At 43.4% G+C, this 24,479-nt stretch overlaps 1 protein-coding gene across 3 annotated transcripts; it reads left to right on the plus strand.

Moving 5' to 3' along the window:
* Positions 1–839: 839 nt before the first annotated feature.
* FAXC (failed axon connections homolog, metaxin like GST domain containing) lies at positions 840–22,551 on the plus strand. Of its 3 annotated transcripts, none has more exons than XM_082216672.1 (7): positions 840–1,077; positions 1,171–1,708; positions 8,379–8,514; positions 11,820–12,016; positions 16,701–16,918; positions 18,293–18,409; positions 21,557–22,551. In XM_082216672.1, exons 2-7 carry the CDS (start codon positions 1,455–1,457, stop codon positions 21,841–21,843), a joined length of 1,209 nt encoding a protein of 402 aa, XP_082072798.1. In that variant the 5' UTR covers positions 840–1,077; positions 1,171–1,454; the 3' UTR covers positions 21,844–22,551. The 3 variants fall into 3 exon arrangements, with proteins under 3 accessions (XP_082072798.1, XP_082072800.1, XP_082072799.1); XM_082216674.1 differs by having other exon boundaries at positions 1,175–1,708; XM_082216673.1 differs by lacking the exon at positions 840–1,077 and having other exon boundaries at positions 1,098–1,708.
* Positions 22,552–24,479: the final 1,928 nt, after the last annotated feature.

Below are 24,479 nucleotides of genomic sequence, written 5' to 3' on the forward strand. Positions count from 1 at the left end.
ATTGGAAAAGAAGATGCACTTCATAATAGAAAAAGGACAAGTTGTCCTCGGTCAGTAGAATCTCTGCAGAAAGAAAGAAAATGTCTAAAGAAAGAAAAATTACTATTATAAATACAGGAAGAAGTAAATTTCAAGGGACAGTAATGAAAACATTAACAGGAAGACAAGTGGAAGTTTGCTAAATGGCCTTGGCATTTAGATCTGCTCTAGACTGTTTCTTAGGCTTGTAAGGATAACCTCACACTTGCCACCCTAAATTGGGAGGATTGTGAACAGTTTTTTTTCCATCTGCAGAGGCATCTCGGGTAACATGGGTGGGGAAATTAGCTGTTCCCTGTGATAGGATTCAGCAACTAGTCACCCTTCCCCTCCCAAGAGGGGTTTGGAAGAGCAGTCCATGCCAATCCCTGCCAGTAGGCCTTTGCATCAATGCCATTTGAGTAAGTGGCAATGGGGTCCATCAGAGACCCACCCCATTCTCTATAAAAAAGCATCAACGGTCCTTTGCCCAAACTGGTTGCTGACTTCTGGGCCAGGCGTATGGTGATGAATGAAGCAACCATGGTTCTGAGGGCCAAGAGGAGCTAGGCGGCAAATCTTTTGTCTGGACGCTTACCTGAGAGCTAGCCCTATTGAATCTAGAGTGAGACTTGCTTCTAAGTAAACATGAATAGGATCACACCGTTCGTCCTCATGGCCAAACATGGAAGGAAAACTAATAATTAAAATAAATAAAAACCCGCATCTTCTAAAAAGCAGGGGTTTTGTTTACCAACGAGAACGCATGCTTTTATTTGTTAGGATGCTGCGCCCAGCCCCCCTCCCCCCCACACCTGAACGCCACCCACGTGACACGGTCCGGTCTAATGTTGTGAAAGCTGCAGGGAAGGAAGGACAGCACCATGATGATGAGCCAATGAAGCAGACCGGGGCGCGCTTTCTCCCTCCAAACCAGCCATCAATCCCGCATCGATCCCCGCCCTGTTTGTCCCAGAGCTCTGGGCAGACCTGCCCTTTTGCCGCCGCGACCTTCCTCGTCCTCCCTCCTGCCGACGCCACAGTGGGAGGCAGGCTTGGGTGGGTGCGCCTGGATCGCGGGGAGGGGGGGATGTTTCAGGGTAGATGAATCGATCCTGAGGTTTATTTATTTGTTTGTTTGTTTTCCCCAAGGCAGGAGAGCCATGACATCACCCCTCCTGCATGCAAAGGCACAAAGGCGAGAAGCAGCTGCAGGAGGACGGTGATGATGATGTTGCAGAGCTCGCCAAGGAGACCCGGCGCGGCTGCTGCTGCTGCTGCTCACGCTGCTCTCGCTTTCCTTTTCCTCTTCCTCCTCCGCCTCTAACTAAGCCTCCGGCTCGCCGCCTGCTTCTCCCCCCGATGCAGACGCCGGCCCTGGCTGCGCCCGTGCTCGTTGGGGGAACCGGGATCCAGCGCCGCCCTCGCCGCGCAGCATGCCCTGGGGGGTTGGCTTCGCCTCGTCCAGGTCGTGCGTGGTGGATCTCAGCCGGAACCAGAGCCTCTGGTGCGCGGGCTCCGACGAGCGCTTCTCCTTTTATGGGGAGATCATCGCTTTCCCTCTGCAGGATTACGGCGGGGTCATGGCCGGGCTGGGGTCCGATTCGTGGTGGAAGAAAACCCTCTATCTGACCGGGGGAGCCTTGCTCGCCGCCGCCGCCTACCTGCTCCACGAGCTCCTGGCCATCAGGTGAGAGGGGGGCACCTCCGGGGGGGGGGTCTTTGGGAGAGAGAGATGGAGAGCTAAGAGGTGCAAAATAGCGCCCAGCAAGGGCACCCCTAGGGAGGAGGGTTGTTTTCCTAGGGTGGGGTGGGGGGATTCCTTGTTGGGTGGGGGAAGGGACGGGTTGTGATCAGCCATCATGCATCGATCAAATGGGTTCCAGGATATCCGCAGAAAGAGAAGCTGCACCTCCTTTGTTTCAATGTGGACCATCACAACTGCAGGCCCAAGTCTGAGCCCAAGGTCCATCAACCCCGGAACCTGTTTTCAGTGCCAGTGCTCCCGTGAAACGCTTGTCATGGGCCTCTGAGCATATGTAGAGTGTTTTTATGGCACTGAGTGAATGCAGCTGAAGGGTGGGGGGCTTCCAGGTGCGATTTGCAGACAGGTTTTCATGCCCCCCCCCCATGAATAAAGGTGAGTTTTATAATACGCTTCAAGCTGATCAGGCCATGCCAACTATGTTTTAAGGTTAGGGGCCATGGAAAAAATAATATCCCAATATTAATATATGCACAGGTCTTAAATGCTAGCAGTTGATGTGGACACTTCGTAGGGGTGTGGTTTGTTTTGGGTTTCTTGCAATGTGGTTATTATGGAGTACTTGACACACAGCCAAATAATACTGGTTGGGCATACAGAATAGTAGTCCCCATGGTCAGCCTTCTGACAAATATGGCTTACACTGGAGACTTCCTGGTGGGTTGTGGCATTGGTTTATATGGCCCTCTCTATCCTATTATGGGGGACGCGGGTGGCGCTGTGGGCTAAAGCCTCAGCGCCTAGGGCTTGCCGATCGAAAGGTCGGCAGTTCGAATCCCCGCGGCGGGGTGCGCTCCCGCTGCTCGGTCCCAGCGCCTGCCAACCTAGCAGTTCGAAAGCACCCCCGGGGGCAAGTAGATAAATAGGTACCGCTTACCAGCGGGAAGGTAAACGGCGTTCCGTGTGCGGCTCTGGCTCGCCAGAGCAGCGTTGTCACGCTGGCCACGTGACCCGGAAGTGTCTCCGGACAGCGCTGGCCCCCGGCCAATAAATGTGAGATGGGCGCACAAACCCCAGAGTCTGTCAAGACTGGCCCGTTCGGGCAGGGGTACCTTTACCTTTACCTTTATCCTATTATAGGTATGTGTTTAGGCTGCAAAGCATATCATATGAGCACCAAATATGACAGAAATGGGTGTAGAAAACAGGGAGAGGGGGAGAATCAGAACGTAAACTTCCGTTACCTCATTTTCATGTATTGGATAGCAACTCCATTCAGTTGGGATGCACCTTCTGTTATCTCTGCTTCTGTTATCATTTTGAGTCATAATACGTCACCTTTACAAAACTGCTTACTGTGGGATTTTTCCATGGCACACAGCTGTCCATTCCCTGTCCTTCACTGTCCTTAAACTCTAAATGATCAGTGTGTTGTCGGAGGGGCCAGAGGCAAAAGCGATTGAAGAAGCAAATGTAAATTTCACATTGATACACTAGGCTAGTTTCCAGGCAACCAAGGGGCATTATGGGAGTTCCACAAAACATTTCAGCCAGGAAAAGACACTCAAGAGAGATATGAAGTAGGACTGGGGAAAGGCCCAAGGGCCAGACAGGGAAGCCTGAGGGGCTACATTTGGCTCCCAGGCCTGTAGTTCCTCATTGCTCTAAGTCTTCAAGTTCCACCCAAACATAGCAGTTCCACTAAATATCTGGTCAGCCTCTAACTTTCTGGCAATGCTACTTCTTTGGGGAAGGTATTAGGAGGTGGTAATGGTGGGATGAACCCAGACCCAAAAAACTTCCTGTTAGTCCCACTGCCATAAATAAGTCACCACATCCTCCACACACCCCTCTCTCTTTTGCAATTGGAGAATCAGTTAGTGTTTCTCATCTGACACATGTTTACATTCTCCCACAGTTGCTGAATTGTACCCCAAATCCTCCAAAGCTGTCCCAGATCTGCGAAGCACCTTTCTTACACTCCCTTACCTTCAGACACGAGGGTTTGTTGACATAAAAGTCAATATAGATGTGCCTCCTACTTCAAAATGATACCATCTCCATCTATTTGCAATGGTCTTCTTGCACTGTAGTATAGCTTGCTGTAAAGGCCACAAACAGCTTAAAACGAGAGACCATCAATGTTTAGATAAATTATGCAGCTGTGATTGTCATAGGCCAGAACCTGAAATTAACAACTGGTGCCGTAGTTGGTCTTTATTATTCTTGTAAACTATATTAAATAACTGTAGCATGAGTCCTGGCTGTCTTGGGACAGCACCTGGCAAACTATTTCTCCTATAGATCTAGATGATAAGTATGGAGTGGTGGTGATGGAGGCAACATCCAGAGATTATTGGGACAGATTTATTCTGGTAGACAAAGGAGCCATCCTTGCACAAAACAGGAGTAAACAGATTGATATCTGTGACATCTGAGAACTGTTGCAAATTGCACGAGAGAAACAAGAACAATTAAAGATGGAAATGCATACCTTTATTCTACAATTTTGAGTAAGCTTGTAAAATGAATTAGGTGGATTTATCCTGAATTGCTGTTTGTGCTGGCCTGAGTCATCAGAGGAGAAGACTCTTGTAACACTGGTTAGTCAGTGCTCCAGAAAATCATTAGAGATTTTGCTATGGTTGCAATCAGGAAATAGAGCACTGTAGTAATTTATGCACTCATTTAGGTCTTTGACACCAAGCAAGGCCAACATCACCTATCTGTTGCAGTAGAGATGAGAGCAGAGTGTCACTCTACGCACAAGTGAAAGTACCTGATAAGGGATTGTGCCCTTTAGGTTTCTTCTGGTTACTAAGCAAGGGGAGAGATAACTTTGTCTCCCTAAAAACAACAACTTTGATTCCCTAAAAAAGTTAAACAACTCTGGTAAATACAATGCGTAGATCACTGCCAGTTTTTTTAGTGGGAGTAGATTGCAGTCTCTTGGAAGTTGGACACCCCTGATCTAGGCCAACCCCCTATAGTGCAGGAATATGCAGCTGTGCTGTATCGGAATTGAACCTGCAACCTTGGAGTTATCAGCACCACATTCTCTAACCAACTGTGGTTAAAGACACGCAGCAATTCTTTTTGTAGCAGGAGCTGGTGGAAGCTCAAAAGCACTGAGGAAGGCAAGTGGAGAGAGAGTTCTTCCTTATTCCAAGGATGAGGGAAACAGTGCTTCAGAGTCCAGTGTAGACACTCCCCACCCCATCTCAGAGGATGTTGAGCTTGCCACAGATAAGACACAGGTATCAAACAGGAGAAGGGTGAATGGGAAGAAAAAAGAGCCAGAGGGCATTCTTGTTTCACTCTAACCAACTTTGTATTCTTTGTAACTATATTTACTGCAATAAACAGCACTGCCGTAAGGCCAATATCTGTTCCCTGGCATTAGTACAATGATACTTTCTGTAGCTGAAGCTAGACTGGACTGTCTATGGGAAATTTTGATATCCGGACATTGCATTAAGAGCTCAACCTGTTGGAATGGAATTTTCTAAGAGTGCTGGGTGGGAGATACTTGGGATAGACACACATAGTGATGAACAGTTGTGTGTCATGGCATCTAGTGGTAAGTATATTTGCAGGTGAACCTCTGGGGCCAGAGTTCATGGTGAAGCCACTGGGTACCAAACTGATGCCTGACAGCAAGTGGAAGGTTTACTGTAGCTTTGATAAGGTCTCCTAGTTCATGAAGGTCTGCCTTTGTGCTACACAAGGGAAGGACATTGCCACTTAGTCCTATGTATCCTTACTGCCTTGTAGGTACGTTTTGTTCTCACTGTTATTTTAATGGTTTTTTTGGTTATATTTGTTCACCTCCCTGATATCTTTGATGATGGGTGACTTATAAATCTTAATAAAATAAAAATAAATAGGATCCCCACATCATACAGTTTAAATAATTATTCTGGAGGACTGAAACTGGAATGCCCTCACACTGCCTTCCCTCTCTGTCTGCCTTTAGTGATTCTCTGCTAACCTTCTGCCTCTTTCTAGTCTCTTCACTCTCTGGCCAACTGTTCTCTCATGATTGGCTCCATACAGGGCAGTCCTTCCTTTCCCCTTTTCCTTTCCCTGCTTCTGTTGCGTTCCTCCACCCCTGCCAGAATCCTCTGAGCAATCATCAGAGTTCTCTCTGCACTTCTGAATCCCAATTAGCCTATAAATGTGAGGACGAATGATCTCTGAATAGATTGTCTGCTAAAGAACCTATGACAATTTGACCCTTTTCAATTCTCCTGACCCATATAACAACAAGATTCTTTTGTTAACTGAAGCCTTGCAAGTATGTAACAAAAAACACAATATTTTGAAACTGTTATTGGCCTAACCATTTCTTAGACTGCCTGCTGAACCCAAGCACTTTGTGTTTTTCCTGGCTCTCTAGACAGGAGCAGGAGGCTCCTCTCCTCTCATCCTGCCCCAATTGATGCAGTGGACAATTTTCATCCAAAAGTATGCATATCATAACAATATTATTGTATTTGGACTTTACCTTAACTGTGAAGTTTCTTCACAGAGCTACTGTCAGGTTGACTTCGGTAAAGTATAAGATGACCTGTAAGAGATTAGGAGAAGCACAATAATAAATACTGTTGTTGTCGTAGGATTAGCACATTTTGAGTTGTGTGGGACAAAGGCTCATAGTAAGAGTTTTATTCTATCAATCTCTTCGTACAGGGTGCCTCATAGCAACTGAAGCCCCCTATAACCAGAATTCCTTTTGGCTTATCCAGCTTTTATTTATCCACAAGTTTTATGTGTATCCCATCTCATTAAAATCAATGGGATTATAGAATGTGGAAATCTGATTAGCACCACTGAGGGAAATAATCTATGAAAACAAAGGATCTGCTGATCTGCATGTTTTAGTTTTCATGAATTATCAAGCTTTTTGTATCATTTTAATGCATGTGGCGGATGTCCAACCAAAGTGGGTGGGTGTTGTACATCATATTCAGGGCTCCATGTGTTTTATTTATTTTAAAATTCAAAATAAGTACAGTTGCATATACCTGCATAACTTCTGTTCACTTGTGGGACAGGCAAAGAGCTGTGCAAGGCACTGGGGCCGCATTATCTTGGCCACTACTTCCCCTGCCCTCTGCCAGTGTCTTAAGTAGCCCTGCCATGTGGCAGACTTGGGGCAGCATTGAAGAAAATAGTTTCATTAGCACAAGGATTTCCATTTGCTGAATGGAACTTCCTCTTCCTGTGTTCTTCCTTTTTGCTCTGGTTCCTCCCCCAACCCTTTGGAGCAGATTTGTGTGGGCACACAGGGCAATGTGAGGGAGGGGAAGATCAATTGCACAAATGGAAATCCTTATGTTGACAGAACTACTTTTCTGGACACCGCTTTCAGGCAGTGGACCTCATGCACCATTAAGCCTGGGAGCTGCTTGAGTGGGTAGATGTGTGCATTGCACACCTGTTTCCTAGAGTGGTTGTTCTAAGGTGGCGCCATATTGGACAAGGTGGCACCACCTTAAAGCAACCACTCTAGGAATCCTGCTCTTCCTGATGCTCCTGGGACTAGGATAGGGGATGAAGACAAAGGTGGTGGCAATAGATCATATTGAAGAGCCAGAATGGTGTAGTGCTGAGATTGTCAGACTAGGACCAGGGAAACCCAGGTTTGAATCCTTACTCAGCTATAAAGTTTACTAGAAGATACAGGGCCAGTCCCTATCTCTCAGCTGCTAGGCTGTTTCATAGGGTGTTGTGAAAGTAAAATTGATTGAGGAAGAACCATGTATGGCATCCTTATGTAAGAAATACCTTTGTAAATATTTGCAGGGTTCTGGGACTTTTAACCAAATCTGTTTCAGCAATCTTAGTGGATTGAACCTTGCTTTTAAAATAGAAGTAAACTGATCTTCTCAGGATGTTAACTTCCTTGGTCAATACTAAATGTCCTGCTTGCTGATATTGGGATTCCAGAATATACACAAGCCTGGTTATATTTATTGTGAAATGGTTCCTCACAGGCATAGAAAAAATTAAGTTGATCCTTGGATTGACTTGACTGAGTTTATTTGAAATAAGGAAGGTGGGGGGGGAGGGAAAGAGTAATTATCTCACCATGAGGACTATAAGCTTGCTTCAAAAGAAAAAAAGGGACTTCTCAACATTCTAACTTCAAAAGCTTTTGCCAAGTACTTTGGGTCTATTGCTATATGTTATCTTCTCCTTCAACATGCTACAAGTACCATGCTAATTTTAGTATAGCATAATGTCCTGATAATTTTAAAGTAATACTCAGCAGCATTAGATATGAACTAATAATAAATCAAGGCTTATGTTTGCTATCAAGGCAGTTTCTGGACAAGATGGCATCTCTACATGTAACGCTTTCATCATAACCATGAATATGGTCATTTGTGTGTATATGAATTTAACTGTGGAAGGTTTTAGATATTTGGAATATTGAATCATCTTGACTTGGCTTATTTTGCCTTTGCAGTCCAAAGTGCTTCTTAGTGACTTAAAGCTTAATGAATACAAAATGGTGGTAGCCTATTGAATGACATAAGGAAAGTTTGCCTCAGCAGTTGCATTGTGCTTTGCAAGTTTGACATATTGATGCTGTATGACGCATGATGGATTCTGTTTTGTAAAACTTACTCGCTTGTTTTGCTTATAGGAAAGAGCAAGAGGTTGATTCAAAAGATGCTATTATACTGCATCAGTTTTCAAGGCCAAACAATGGTATTCCGAGTTTATCTCCTTTCTGTTTGAAAATGGAGACTTACTTAAGGATGGCTGATTTGCCCTACCAGGTAAACTTGTGCATGTTATGTTACTTTGGCTACTTACAGGCGCATGATGCCACCTGTTTTAGGACCATATGCCTCGTCTAGAGGATAGGTGTATTGGTCTGTTCTAATGAGAAAAGAGTCCCATGGTACAGTCATTGCAGAACAGTACCACCTCATGATGCAAGTTTTTAGGCAGCTTGTTGGAAAACTCTCCCATATTGCACTCTTGGTGGAAAGCTTAAACATGGGAACACATAACTCTTTACAAGTAAGCTTTGACATGTGTGTAGTAGACAGGTTCGTGGGTGGGACTGCTTTCAAAAAACGATCCTTGTATATAAATGATGTAGTACAGTCATGCCAGAGCTCTGTACCATGTGATTGCCTCCTTCTTTAATCAATTATTCTTAGGGTTGCCTTCTGATTAAGGTGACATTTACTTGATTGAACATGTTAATTTTAGTAGAGAGATAAATATATTAGGTGTGTCCATAAAAATAACAATTCTGATTTTAAAAAACCATAGCTTAATACCGAATTTCAGTCTATCTCTACCATTTACACACACACACACTTTTGTGTTTTTCTGACTCTTCATGGTTCTTGCTGCTTCCAAAATTCACAGAGATGAGGACTCCGCTACCCCTTGCTAAGAAAGTAACAGCCATATGAGTGTAAGGCTGCATAGCTATCTCACACATTCCTTACCTTATCCAGTGAGCGACCCAAAGTCCAAGAGAGCAGTATGCATCTGGACTGAATTTTCATGAAGACAAGTGGAACAGCCCAGGGGGACCAGGTCAGAAGAGCATTTCTAGAGTAGAATATTCCTTTTTAGGAAGCAGATGAACATTAGTTCATCTAGCCCAATATTGTTGCCACTGGCAGGTAGTGGCTTTCCAGAATTTCAGCCAGGAGATTCTTCCCAGCCATAGCTGGGGACTGAACTTGGGACATTTTACATGCACAGCATATTCTCTACCACTGAACTACTACCCCTAAGTTTGCTTTAAAACATGCAGAATCGCAGTGGGCTATGCCACATAATTTTGCTGTGCGGAGTGCTCCTGTTTAATCTTGTGGTGCCCATGAGCCATAACTGTCCCCAGATATTCCCTTCTGCCTCTGTCAAAGACACCCAGCATTTCATGGTCATTGAGAATGCTCTTTCCAGGGTGTCTGTATCCCCATTCTTTAGGTTCTCCCCACCTTCTGAAAACCTGGAAGTGGGGGGGGGGTGTTTCCTCTGAGCCTGCTGCTACTTCCCTCTTGTAAGCGGGTGATGGGATTTTGGCTACGTAAGCACTGTCACTTGCCTCTGTACACTGGAAATAGAGGGAGTTGTTCAGATTTGCTTGGGGACTGCCTGAACACCTGCCTGGTGGTGTTAATACATTTTGTACCTGGCATTTGCAATTCCATGTGGAAGGGAAAGCAACTGCTGTTAAAAAGCAATTATTTCTTGGGTATATCCTGATTATACTGAAGTTTGTCTTTTCACGTCCCTCGCTATTTTTGTCAAGGAACAGATTCGGGAAGAAGATTTTATTATTGTGGCACTTTCAGTAGATTGGGAGCTGACTGTTGTCTTAACTCGGTGAGGTTCCCTCTCTTGCACGGCCTGCTGGAACCTGCCTGCCCAATGGTGCCATTCACATGTGCCAGGCTTGCGTCATTCCCACTGCTACACGTGACAAGAACATAGAAACCATATTGTTTTGGCATATTGGCAAACTGTTGTAACAAGCGACTGCTATTATTAGCCATGTGAATTTTACAGCCCATTTTGAACTGGATTCCCCAACCCCAAATTTATTTATTTTTTCTGCTACCCCCCACAGATTTGATGTCTTTTAGCAGGTTTATTTGACTTTGTTTCCCATGTAACTAAAAGTAGAATTGTTATATTTGATTAGGGGATCAATAAAACACTTCGTATGGTTTAAATGTTAATTTGTTAAAAATAATTCCCTTGTAAAGGTGGGGTGTTTTTTTTGAATACTTGTAAATATGTGATAGGGAGAGGGAGAGGAGAAACACGTAGTGTTGCTGGAAGGGAAGGTGAGATATAAATATAATGACTCAGTTGCACACTCTTTGCTTATGTTTAGATATTAAGGGGGTGGGAGAAATGAAGGCGATCAAAACATAGCAGGCCTGAAGAACTGTGCTCATGAATGTGCTTCCTAGGATTAGACTCATGAGAAGAAGTTAATTGCAGCTTTGATTTTAGATTTGACTGGTTTTGTCTCCATTCCAATTGCTCAATTTGACTAGCATTATGTTGGTTCATTATGTTACTAATTAAATTTGTGAAGCAATGGATTTCTAAAAGTAGAGAATGATTTACATAAAAATGTAGCAGCAGAGGTTTTTTTTGTTTTAAAAAACATAATTTGAAAAAAAAATCCATCTTGGAAAATTCCCACCAAACATTTTTTCTACCCAACGTCACTGGGTGTTATGCTTGACTATCATCTATCTATCATCTATCTATCCTCTCTATCATGTCATCACCATTATTAACTACTTGATGGGCTCTGTATGTTGCCTTTCTTGTTCTTCCTTTGCTGTTTCACCTGCCTTTAACCCTCTGCCACCTTCTTGTAGTGAGCCATTTTCAAATGGGAATGGGAAGGCAGATGTTTGACATGCAGAAAGAATTGGTTGCCCATACTGGAACACTTGAAAGAATAAGGGCTAGATCTGGGTTGCAATTGAACCCTCCCACCCTCAGTCTAGCCATCTGTCTTTATTGGACTTGCCAAGGGATTAAAGTTGGTGGTAGAGTCTCACATGCACCCACAGAGTCTGAAAAATCCAGCTGAGGGCTATCTCACTTTTTGCAATTTTGACTGTTACCTACTTTTGGTCTAGAAATGTCCAAAAATGTAGGCTGGTTCAGGAGATGGGCATGCATACCTACACAGGTCTAGGGAGCTCATTACAGTTTGGAATAGAGAGGTGCCAAATTTACCTTTAAAACATGTTTCTGACTCTAGAAATGAGGCATCTGTGATTTCTCCTGCCCAGTCACCCATCCCTGTCTGCTCTTGTTATCCTTCTCTGTTGCTCAGCTCAAGCTACACTTGAGAGTCCCCCTGCAGCAAATTTTCCTGCGGGCAGAGAATGAAAGCATAAAAGGTAGATAAAACACCTCACCCTTCATTCAGGAGCAGACATAATGCTTGGTTGTGACCTGTGGGTTTGTTGTTGACTTAGCAATAGAGCCTGAATTACTGATTTGTGATTGTTGTGTTGTTATTATTTTTTAAATGTGTGTTTGATTTCTCCCCCTGTTTTTGTTTTGGTACTTCTTTTCTTAGAACTACTTTGATGGAAAACTTTCCCCTCAAGGGAAAATGCCGTGGATTGAATACAATTGCAAAAAAGTGTCCGGCACAGAATTCATTATTGATTTTCTGGAAGAGAAGCTTGGAGTCAATTTAAACAAACATCTTGGCCCACATGAAAGAGCTGTTTCTAGAGCTGTTACAAAAATGGTGGAGGAGCACTTTTACTGGTAAGTTGCCATGGATATTAGATGCTCTCTGATGATTTCAGATGTGATAGCACACTTGTTAGACCCAATTCTCTTTTCTGTCTTCTAGTTATATTAGCATTGTCTTTCTGCTTACTCACACCACCCGAAAATATTCCATTCACCCCAAAAGACAAGGGGGCACAGATTTGCATAAACTTTGCACATCAGGGTTGTCAACCTGAATAAAACATTTGGGAGGGGGCAGGTAAGTCCTGCCCCACATAATTGATCACAAGATGTGGGGCACACACCATTTGAATGGCAATGCTCATCAACTTTGAGGGGGCCCGGCAATATCTATGTCTGCATAGAAATATAGGGCTGCTGCCTCTGTTCATCTCTCTTTAATTTTGATAGCAAGCCTGCCCTTTCCCAAGGGCTACAGCAGTTGCCCAAAGTGGTTTTCTGGCCTCCTAAGGCTTTCAGTCTAATCAATCAGCTATAAGGCAACAAGTAGGAAGGAACAAAATGAAGGGATTATCCAAAATTGAAATACAGATAATAAAGGTGGCTGAAAATACACAGTCGCATCTACTTCCATTTCCTTGCACCTAGGCTTATTCTCTTGTTGTTGACTCATCAAGTCAACAAATGCCTCCCATGGACCCCAGGGAGAACAACACTGACTTGGAGGATTTATGATAATGGAAAAAGCACAGTTAGAATGCCATAGAGAGATTTCATGTTCTTAGACATTCAATGTTTGCTTCCATTATAAGTCAGTAAAAGCCAGCTGCTTCACCTCCCTAATCAAAGGCAGGATTCTTCACGCAGCAGCCTGTTTTAAGCCATTTTCTGAATTAACTTATGCTACCCCATATTATATTTTACGCTCGATTCATGTTATTCAACTTCTCCACTTCAGTACATTTAGTTCAGAATTGTACCATCTAGATATGCCTGCAAAGCCTCCCGAGTTTCAAGAAATTTTCCCAAAGATTCTGTATGGTTTTGGGCCATTTCAAAGCAGCTGACACCATACAATGGCAATCTGCTTGGAGATGGAAGGAGCATGTGCTGAAGGCAAACAGTGCATTTCTGAAGTCAAATGGGTTCTGGCCCTGTAAGCTGCCTGGATGGGATTGCAGTCCCTATAGATTGCAGTCCAAGGTGCTTTGAGCTCCTTCATAGTTGCCACTGTCATCATCAGCATCAATGCCTGCTTACCCCATATACTCATTGTATACAAGGAAGAATTCCTGATGGAATGTTGCCTGTCAAGAAAGAAAGGTCCAAGAGCTCCCTCTAAAATAGGCACCCATTGTTATCTGTTACTAGAAATATTGGAAGCAGCCTTATACGGAATCAAAATTGATCATTGGTCAGATCAATTTTGTCTATACCGACTGGCAACAGCTACCCAGGGTTTCAGACAGGGGGCTTTCCCAGACCTGTCTGGAGATGCTGGGGAATTGAAATGATTAAAATTATACTTGGTTTTTCCTTCTCAGCAATAAAGGTGCAGGACAGAGGAGATGAAGCTGGGAGAGTTCCTCCCTTCCATTACATTCCTCTTCAACCACTGCTTTGTTATTTCCTTTAAAGTACTGCTATTGATGTCGTCTCTCTCTTGTTCCATTTCAGCAAGTAGTTTAGCTTGATAAATAATTAAGGGTTGGATCCACAAAAGACTTTTGCTGTGCTGGCGTGACTCTCTTTTTTCCCCTCCTCCTCCTCCTTTCCAACCCTCCCCAACTCAGCTTCTGCTGCTGAGCTCTGGCAACCCAGAGTGCTTCCCAACACACATTCGCCCTGATTTCTTTGCAGGGAGATTAGACTGTGTTGGCTATTGAATGAGCATGCATTCTGTTTTGATTATGGGGAGGTTAGATGATGTTGTGTCATCCCACGCTTAAAACAAGCAAACAAATATTTTTGGAAGGTTTTTCATATTTCAGCGTGTATAACATTGACTGCAGAATAGATTGTGATATTATAAAAGTATATCCAAAACTAAATACTAAACAAAAGAACCCAAACAACCAGGGAGGGGAGAGAAATAAATATAATAAACATGTCATCCTTGAACAATGCATCTTGATCTATAGAAGGCATAAAAAAACAGTAGTGTATGCTGAACATTTCAGATTTGCATTCAGGGAGATTAGGCAACATTGGCAACTGAAAGCAAGTGTTATCCCATCGTCCTATTGCGTTCCTCATTTCAAAAAAGTTTAATCTTTTGGGGAAGCTAGTTGTTGCACCAACAACCTCCTAATCAACTGTCATTGTGCAACCTGAAGTTGCCCCTAGGTGACTGAATACCCCCCCCCCCGAAGTAGTGACAATCTGGAAGCACTCCTGGTCACAGAACACCTGGTGTGGGAGCTGAGAGGCACTAGCAGTGATTTCAGGACTGCTATCTGGGGCTCCGAAGAAGATGCCCAGGCACAGCTCTCTTACATATGTTGCAGATGGGTACTCATACAAGACCTTTGTATATAAGACCTAAAATGGCATTTGTTTTGCTCATTCTGTGTGTATCTGTTTTTTTAAAAAAGAATATGGATAATGACAACAACAACAGCACATCTGGCTGGGTTTCCGCAGCCACTCTGGGCAGCTTGCAGCATATCTAAAAACATAATAAAAACGTAAAGCATTAAATAATAATAATAATAATAATAATAATAATAATAATAATATTTATACCCCACCCATCTAGCTGGGTTTCCCCAGCCACTCTGGATGGCTCCTAACAGAACACTAAAAACAGAATAAAACTTCAAATATTAAAAACCTCTCAATACAGGGCTACCTTCAGATGTCTTCTAAATGTTGTGTAATTCTCCTTGGCAATTTCTTCTCCTTGATCAATTTCTGCATAGTGTTGAATGATTTCTGTCAATGTTACTGGGGGGGCCCTGGCAGTTCTGACTGTTTTCTGTGAGCTTTATAGGCACTTGGAACTTCCCAAAGCCAGTTGGCTGAAGTGAGAACTGTGTGCTAAAAGCACCTTGCTGGCACACTTGGCATATTTTCAGGGTAGGGGACCAGATTTGTTTGTGTGATCTAACTGCAAAAGCTTCCTTTCCACCCCACAGTGGGGTCACCTGAGGCCACCCTCTGTCATTTTAGGGAAAGCTTCACCAATCTGGTGCCTTCCAGATGTTTTGGATGACAACTCCCATCAGTCCCAGTCAGTGTGGTCTTTGCATGCAGAAGCTCCCAGGTTTTGTCCCCAGTGTTTCCAGGTAGGGCTGGGAGAAACAACTGCCTGAAATCCTAGGCAACTGCTGATGGCCGTTGTAAGACAGTACTGAGCTAAATGCTCTGGCTCAGTTTAAGGCAGCTTCCTGTGCTCTTACGCTGGTGGGGCTTGTGGTCCAAAATATCTGGAGGGCATTTGGTTGGTAAAAGCTGCATTAGGGTAATGGTGAAGCTCAACTTTGTTCAAAAGCCAGCATGAGGAGGCAAAGGAAGAGAGCCGGTAGACAGGCTCTGTAGGGTAAACGACCTGAATTGACACCACTTAGAAAGTATTTCTGGGTTTATAAATATTTCATTCTGAACCTTGCTGAAAAACTACTGCGCCTAGCTTTGAGAGCATTGTTGATCTCTTGCTCTTTTAAAGTTGTGATTTGCTCTGCTACCCGGAATAGACCTGAGAAAGAGGCGAGGGCCGGGGCTAGGTGTGTGGGTATGGGACACGCAAGCGCAAAGCCTGTCTTGGTAGCTTCTTTGCATGTTTAGCTTTTGGAAGTCTCTGTTAATATACTGTGTTGACAAGTGCATCTCCGGTTCCAGCTGCATGCAGTCCTCTTGAAAGGGGAATATTCAAGTGTCGCTGAGAGAAGTAATTAACAGTCCCATTAAACGTGGCTTTCACACTCAAACAAGCATTGCTATAGAACATTATTATTAATCCACAAGGCAGTCCTTTGTTTCAAAAATGTCTGCAGTCACTACTTTGTAATTACTGGCATCATCATCGCCTAGGCTGAAGGGTTAGATGGGACTAAAATGCCACCTGGTGCAACTTGCTGCTGGGAGGTAGGGCCACTCATACACCAACCCACAAAACGGTCTTTCCAAATCACAATATGCCACTCCAGAGAGAAGGTACATTGCAAATAGCTCCAGAGGCCTCAGAAGAGAAAGCCATGTATGGAAAAGCAAAAGCACCTGAAATACTAGCCTGTGAGAGCACTAGCCAATTGCTCATACCTAAGCTTCAGAAAAACTTGATTCTTTGAAGATAATTATGGGCATTTTGTGGAAAGGAAGGTGTAAAAATGTTTTAAATACAGTATTACTGAGGTGGAAGCCCGTCTGTGTGTGTGTGTGTGTGTGTGTGTGAGAGAGAGAGAGAGAGAGAGAGAGATCATTACTACTAATAATCTACTACTTTTAAAAAGTAGTAGATTATTATTAGTAGTAAAAATTTTAAAAATAAGGGTTTGAAAGAAGTTTGATAATTATACTGTCACCCTTCTCTTCATAGTAGATCTAGCTGGGTGGTGGAATGGTGCTCCCCCTCACCCCGAAGCAGCGTTTCTCTGTTTCAGTGTAGCACAAAAGAAGTTTGGGGAATCTATTGCCTCAATGAAGCCTGTTCTTCCTATTATCCGTGTTTATCAGCTTCCGTTTTGGTTTGGTCGAGAGAAGTGTGTTTATGTTCCTCACAGCTATAAACGTTTCCCCCCCCCCCACCACATTCTAGGACCTTAGCATATTGCCAGTGGGTGGACAATCTCCACGAGACTCAGAAGATGCTCTCCTTTACTGGTCCTTTTAGTGACCTGCTGAAGTGGATTCTCTGCCATATAACGAAAGGAATAGTGAGGCGGGAAATGTATGGCCATGGCATCGGCCGCTTCTCTGAGGAAGAGATCTACAAGCTGATGGAGAAAGACATGCGCTCTCTGGCGGGTCTTCTGGGTAATGTACAGTGCCTTTCATTTCATTACATTATATTGAAAATGCATTATCACTTGTTTTGATAGACTATTCCAACCACTTTCATCTTATGCATAGTTTAGGTATATGCCTCATGAATGTGTTAAATTATTTTCCCCACAATCCAAATTGCACACGCTTCAGAAATTCAGCCACCGTGAGATGCTTCCATATGCCAACTTACATTTTATTTAGTTGCGTTGATTTTAGAGATTAATTTCTCATTATGCACAGTCTTGGCTATTCAACTCTGATTCTGCGTAAGAGTAATTTTGTGTTGAAAGGAAACCTGCAGAGCTGGTGTCATTGAAGACTTGGCTCAGCATTCTAGGATTCAGACATGTTTTCGGGAATGCACCATGATTCATTCAAATTCTCTACAATAATTAAATATACCGGCACTATGGATCACCTAAAATTACTGCACACATTTATTTCCACTCCACAGTAATGCACACATAGAGTTCCCTTGTGAATGAGCATCCTCATTTGCCTCTGCAATGATGACTCTGATTCAGGGGGTATGGAACCTTTGTCGGCCCCAACATCACAATTCTCTGGGGGCAACCTTTTGGAGGCCAGATGCCTATGGCATGAAGGCCAGGCAGTGGTGTAGTGGGGGGGGGGCTGGTGCCCCGGGCGCACAATAGGGGGGCATAAACCAGGTGCACTTACAGAGATTCCTGTTGTGCCTTGCCGGTGGTGGGGGCTGGAGAGCACGAAGGGTGTCTCATCCAGCACCCAAGCGCCCATGTGTCTCATCCAGCACCCAAGCGCTTGCCTGTTGGTGGTAGGGGCTGGGGGGTGCCTGCCTGGTGGGGCTGAACAAGCACACTCCGCATCTGCCCTGGGCACTGGCGAGAAGCCCTACACCCCTGGGGCCAGAGGCAAGAAGTGGAGAGAGCAATGGGTCTTGCTGTTGTGTAATAGGCTGACTCTTGCTTTTGTGTAATAGGCTGCTTATGTAGTAGCTGAGGCCCCCCACCCCTGTGCTAAATGAGCACTGTGGGCTTATCTTATTCTTTGGGGGAAATTGTCTATCACTGCTAACGCACAAAACTCCTTGGTCATATTGCAGTAGTCCTCAAATGCAGGCTTATATACAGTATGAACTCTAACACACTCTTCCTTTTGATGCATTAATTGGCTGAAACATGCCTGCAGTGACATGGCAATGCCATTCTACAATCATTGAAATTTGTGCCTGGTGATTTGTGATTTAAAAGCTCAACTGCTGAGCTTAATGCTTTGAAGATAATAGCAGGATGTCACCAGTATGTGAGTTGGGAGGGGGGAAATAAATAAATACCCACAGGCTTAAAAAAAGAAAGAAATGCTTTTGGCTTTGTTTTGTAGGTGACAAGAAGTACATCATGGGGCCCAAACTTTCCACTTTAGATGCTACAGTCTTTGGACATCTAGCACAGGCAATGTGGACGCTGCCAGGAACTAGGCCGGAGAGACTAATTAAAGGTAGGGGCTTCTTTAATTCCTGCATTATGGATTTGAAGGCATTGTCTGACAGTGAATGGAAAGGACCTGTTTGCAATCTGATCCAAGGCCTATTCATGCAATTCAGGAATTTGCAACTGCCCCAGATGAGGATCAAACTTGCAACCTTGCCATTAGCAACATGCTCCAACCAAATGAGCTATCCAAGCTAAGTGACTGCAGTTAGCTCACCCTTCAGATTTTTGACCAAGACAGGGAAGTCAGAAGGTAGAGCTGGGATGGTGAACACTGTCAGGAAGGTGGAGCCAGGAGGCATAGTTCTTTGCTGAAGGGGCTAAGTGTGCATGGGACTTCTGACTTCAGGCAAAACCTATGGTCTAAGATCAGAGTTTTAAATGTCAAATTAATATATATCACCCTCTCACAAAACATCTGGATGATGAATGGCAACATAAAAAGCAAACAAACTATAAAGACAATAGAAAACAATCTGTAAATGTCAGGCTAAGATTTCCTTGAGTAAACAACTGCATAGGTCTGTAGGCATAAAATGGTCTTCAAGTGATGTCTGAAAGTAAAAAGCAAGGATACCTGCCAAATCTCTGGTAGAAGAGCATCGGGCTGGTGATATTAAATGCCTGACTTCTGATTGAGGCCAGCTGTGTCTCTGCTGTTCGATCCTAGCATATTGATTTAAGTTTCAGTTCATTACCTCTCATCCAGTCCATGACTGCATCTAGGCAGGCACAAGTTTAGCCATGCGCAACCTCTCCTGATTCAGATGCTACAGTGAAATAGACCTGCGCATCCTCAGTGTGCTGGTGACACCTTGCTCTAGGTCTCCCCATGACTGCCTCCAGTGGCTTCATATAGATATTAAATAGCATTGTGTACCCTTTCGTACCCCACAGATTAGCTGCCGGAGAGCTGAGGTATAGTCTCCCAATATTACCTAATGCTACTATCTGGAACTGACCCTGGAAGTAGAAAAGAAACCACTATAAAATGGTACCCCCAACTCTCTGAAGTGTTCCAGGATGTTATGGTGATCAATGGCTGAAAGATCAAGGAGAATCAACAGGGTCGCACTGCCCCTCTCAAATTCTCATTTCTCAGGGTGACCAAAGCTGCTTTTGGTACCCAACTGGATCTGAACCCAGACTAGAATGGGCCAAGATAATCAGTTTTGTCGAAGAGTATCTGTAGCTGAACTGTCCCAAAGCAATAAAATAATAATAATAATAATAATAATAATAATAATAATAATAATAACAACAACAACAACAACAACAACAACAACAACAACAACAACCGTATTTTTTGCACCATAACACTCACTTTTTTCCTCCTAGAAAGTAAGGGGAAATGTCTGTGCGTGTTATGGAGGAAATGCCTATGGGTGGCATGCCTACGGATTTTCCTCCTCTAAAAACTACGTGCGTGTTATGGTCGGGTGCGTGTTATAGAGCGAAAAATACGGTACACACCCACACCCACCCACCCACCCACCTATTTGGCTGGGTTTCCCTAGCCACTTTGGGCAGCTTCCAACAAAAGATTAAAAATACATTAAAACATCAGTCATTCAAAACTTCCCTAAACAGGGCTGCCTTCTAGTGTCTTCTAAAAGTCAGATGCAGTGGTACCTCGGGTTACAGATGCTTCAGGTTACAGACTCTTCAGGTTACAGACTCCGCTAACCCAGAAATAGTACCTCGGGTTAAGAACTTTGTTTCAGGATGAGAACAGAAATTGTGCTCTGGCGGCGCGGCGGCAGCAGAAGGCCCCATTAGCTAAAGTGGTACCTCAGGTTAAGAACAGTTTCAGGTTAAGAATGGACCTCCAGAATGAATTAAGTTCTTAACCCGAGGTACCACTGTAGTTGTTTATTTCTTTGACAACTGGTGGGAGGGCATTCCACAGGGCGGGTGCCACAGCTGAGAAGGCCCTCTGCCTGGTTCCCTGTAACTTGACTTCTCACAATGAGGGAACCGCCAGAAGATACGTTATGTTTATGTATGTGAAAAATATTGTTCTACAGAATATTTTCTTGTAGAATCCCAATGAAGAAAGGCAAGTTTCTCTCAGACAACCCTGCCACCTGGTGGTACAAGGTTGCACATTACCTATGTCTATTCGAGTTCTAAAAACAGGATATAGGGGAAAGCATTCATCCACTGCAGTTTGTTAGGCTTCATTTTGTCCCATGCTGTCCTCAGAACATATATCATTTTTCTCTTCTAGCTAATGGCTGCTGTTACATATAACAGTGAACAAGTCAATAAAATGTGTTCTAAAGTATGAACAAATAGGAATGGTACTTTGAGATGTAGCCACAAGATTGTGAAGCATATTGGTTGTATATGAAATAGACCCTTCTTCCAAAAGAAATCAGTTATAGAATCATAGAGATGGAAAGGACCACAAGGGTCCCTTTTTAAATTAAACAGTATTTAAAAATATATATTTTTCTATTTTTAGTGGTCCTTATTTTTAACTGTAATCTGCCTTGAGTCCTGTCAGGAAAACAACAACAACATGAGGTATAAATAAATATATAACAACAACAACATGAGGCATAATTAAATATATAACAACAACAACCTGACCACTCTTGTACATGCATTGGTAACCTCAAGACTTGATTGCTGCAACATACTCTGTGTGGGTCTGCCCTTGGGTGTGGTCTGGAGACTTCAGGTAATGCAGAATGCCAGGGCTAGACACAAGTATTAAAAAATCTGCACTGGCTTTCCATCTGCTACCAGGCCAGATTCAAAGTTCTTGTACTAGTGCACATGAATAACTTAGGCCTGGAATACCTTTAGGACTGCCTTAAGGCTGTACATCCCATTTTGCTCACTGATATTAACTGGAGGACCACTAATAGTGGTTCCCTATGGACCGGACGCATGACTAGAAGTCTTTCCTTCAGTATTGCAGGTTCAACTCTGTGGAACTCTCTCCCATAAGCCCCATCCCTGCTTAATTTCAGACACCTAGTTAAACCTAGTTTTATTTCAGGAGGTAGTGAAAAGTGAGTTATACATTATAAAAATAAAATGAATTGTATTTTCTCAATGAAAAATAATATTATTACTACGTTTAGAGGCCTTGTAGTTGGGTAATCATATAATGCTATTTCCTTCCCTCCCTGTGTTTTTTTAGGAGAACTGATTAACCTTGCTATGTACTGTGAGAGAATAAGAAGGAAATTTTGGCCAGAATGGCACCATGATGATGACAACACTCTGTATGAGTCAGAAGAAAGCAGCGAAGCAAGTAAGACTCACCCGTTGCAGGACTTCAGTTTTTACTCAAGGACAGAAACATTTGACGATGAGGGAACCGAGAATAGTTTTTCGCGAACACCTGACACCGATTACACGGGACATTCCCTCTTTGATTCGGATGTGGACATGGATGACTACACAGATCATGAACAATGCAAGTGATGTGTCTACAAAACGCTTCTCCGTCTTTTATCAGAAATGCCACCACCTCCTGGGAATCCTTCCAATTGGCCCAGGTTCTAAAGAGACCCAAATTGGTTGGGATGTGAGACAATGTTGCTTTATGCCATTCTTGTGGATCATTTCAGCATTTTTATTTTTATTTCTTTTAGAACATTCCACTGGATTCTAGAGAAACCCATTATAATTCTGTTTAACAAGGTGGTATAGTTGACAAGGAAGGTAATGTGTGGGGACGAGATCCCCCCCCTCCTTTTTAAAGAAGAACATTCCAGAATGATATGCAGAAACCATCCATAGGCCAAAAGGAAGTATTGAGAAAGGCTGATGTTTGAGCTGATTTCTTCCCAGAGACAGGCTTGGTGGAGGGAGGAAAGAGGGGTCATTAGGACTTCTTTTCTCGTCTCTACATCGATTGTTGAAATGGTTGACTGGAGTAAACACAGTGAGGGATTATAACATTATCTCCACCCTGCCCCCCGTGTCTTCCATAAGTTTGGGTGTGCCAAGTGACTGCATTTCCTCTGTGCACCCATATAAGGAAGGTTCATCTGGCCCCAATTTCACAGAGAAACGGCCAACAGAGACAAAAAGAATGAGGGGTAGTTGTTTTTGCATTCAAAATCCCACCAATTGTTTCCCATCTGACACATCAGCTTGGCAATTTATTTATTTATATTGTAACTTTTTTTTTTTTAAAGGGGTCAGTGCACCAATTTTGCTCTTCAGCCTTATGGATAAAGCCCACTGCCAACATTTCATCACACTTTTGTGTGACTGAGAAGCAGAAGCCAAGTTCAGGTTATGCAGATGGAGAGGTGAGCTATGCACAGAGAAGCAGAACTGATTTTTGAGGACTTGAATTGTTGGAGGTCAAAAGAAGAGGTTTAGCCTTCACCCAAATATCTTCCTTTACACTTAAAAAAACACAACCACCCTTTCTCTGCTACATAAATGAATACTTGGTTTTCTCTCCTCTCCATCTCTGAATGAGAGGTCTGTTTCTCACTAGCTAGGATCTTACAGTGTGTTGCAGCTTTCACTGATGTCCTCCAGGTATACAAGTCTCCCTTACACACACAACAATAGGTTTTCTGCTAGTACTTAATAATCTTCCCAAGGAGCTTTTAGCAGCTCTTAGGTGGAGCATGCCACAAACATCTAGCATCCAGAACATGGTGGTGTGCTGCAGATGATTGCAAAGGCAACTGATTTTATTACAGGACAGGATTCTGAAAGGAAAGGCACTTGGGGCACCAGCTTCTGGGATTTTATATATAAGTACAGTGGTACCTCGCAAGACGAATGCCTCGCAAGACAAAAAACTCGCTAGACGAAAGGTTTTTCCGTTTTCGATTTGCCTCGCAAGACGAATTTCACCTATGGGCTTGCTTCGCAAGACGAAAACGTCTCGCGACTTTGTTTCCTTTGTCTAAAAACAAAGACATGTTTTGTTTATAAAGTTAATTTATTTTCCCTTCAATTTTTGAACTGCTCTTTACAGTATGTGTGACTTTAAAGAGCTGTTAATAAACTGTTGTTGTACCAAATTTGGCTTTGTTTGGACTTTTTTTGACCATAGGAACGCATTAATTGATTTTCAATGCATTCCTATGGGATTTCGTGATTCGCAAGATGAAAAATTCGCTAGACGACAAAACTTGCGGAACGAATTAATTTCGTCTTGCGGGGCACCACTGTATTTATACTCCCCTGTTCAACCCTAAATGAATTTCCAGAGCTCTGACTCCAGCTGAGTCCTGCACTTGGAGCAGTCTGTCTGTCAGCAAGATGTATTTGAAGCTACTATTTTGCCCATTATTAACCATCTCCCACTTCTTGTGGCTCCATCAGTGTTTGGGTCTTGATGTTAAACAATTGTCAGTGTATAAGCAAAGAGAATGCAACCTTACACAGACTGGGCTACTGTAGGGAAGGTATATTGGAATATGCAGACTAATTTTTATCGTTTTCAGGGTGCTTTGGGGTTCCCATTGAGCCAGATAACTTGAGCTATGCGATTCAGCTCCAAATGCATATCCAGATGTAATTATATCCATCTTCATAGTGAGCTGCTCAGCCAGGACACAAGTGTCCTTGCAACAGGAAGCAAGATATGAACCCTCCAGAGATAAACTGGGATACACTGAACCAGCGTGCCTGGTCTCCTAACGAATATGTGCTTCAAGTTTACTTATCATAGATCTTCTAATTTTCTAGTTCCTGGAATTTTCTTAGTTGCTATGTGGCCTACTCCTTCTTTGAAATGTAGTTTATGAGAACAGTAGCTACTCTCATTATCCATAAAAAAAATGTTCGTAGGCTATCCTCTTTAAGGTCCCAACACTTAGCTGATGCCTTTCTACAAAGAGAAACAAAAACACTATGGAATGTTTGATGGGAGGTTAACAAGGCCTCTGCTTTCCTTTGCTGGTTCCAAATATGCCTGAAAAGACAGAGAAGTTGGTAGCAGCGGCAAAAATTCATTGTGCCTTGTCTGTAACGATGATATTTGGTGATGGATGCCAACTGAGGCCTTACGTCTTGTGAGCTAGGGAAATCTTGTTTGCCTCTCAGCTTCCTCTGAACTTCTGTGGCTTTCCAAAGGACCAGGCACC

Source organism: Podarcis vaucheri (genome assembly GCF_965113315.1).
Source record: "Podarcis vaucheri genome assembly, chromosome: 3".
NCBI lineage: Eukaryota > Metazoa > Chordata > Lepidosauria > Squamata > Lacertidae > Podarcis > Podarcis vaucheri.

Coding starts and splice junctions, on each gene's coding strand:
- FAXC (XM_082216672.1), top strand. CDS start 1,455: ATGCCCTGGGGGGTTGGCTTCGCCTCGTCCAGGTCGTGCGTGGTGGAT. Junction 12,017..16,700: donor GTGGAGGAGCACTTTTACTG/GTAAGTTGCCAT, acceptor ACCACATTCTAG/GACCTTAGCATATTGCCAGT. Junction 18,410..21,556: donor GCCGGAGAGACTAATTAAAG/GTAGGGGCTTCT, acceptor GTGTTTTTTTAG/GAGAACTGATTAACCTTGCT.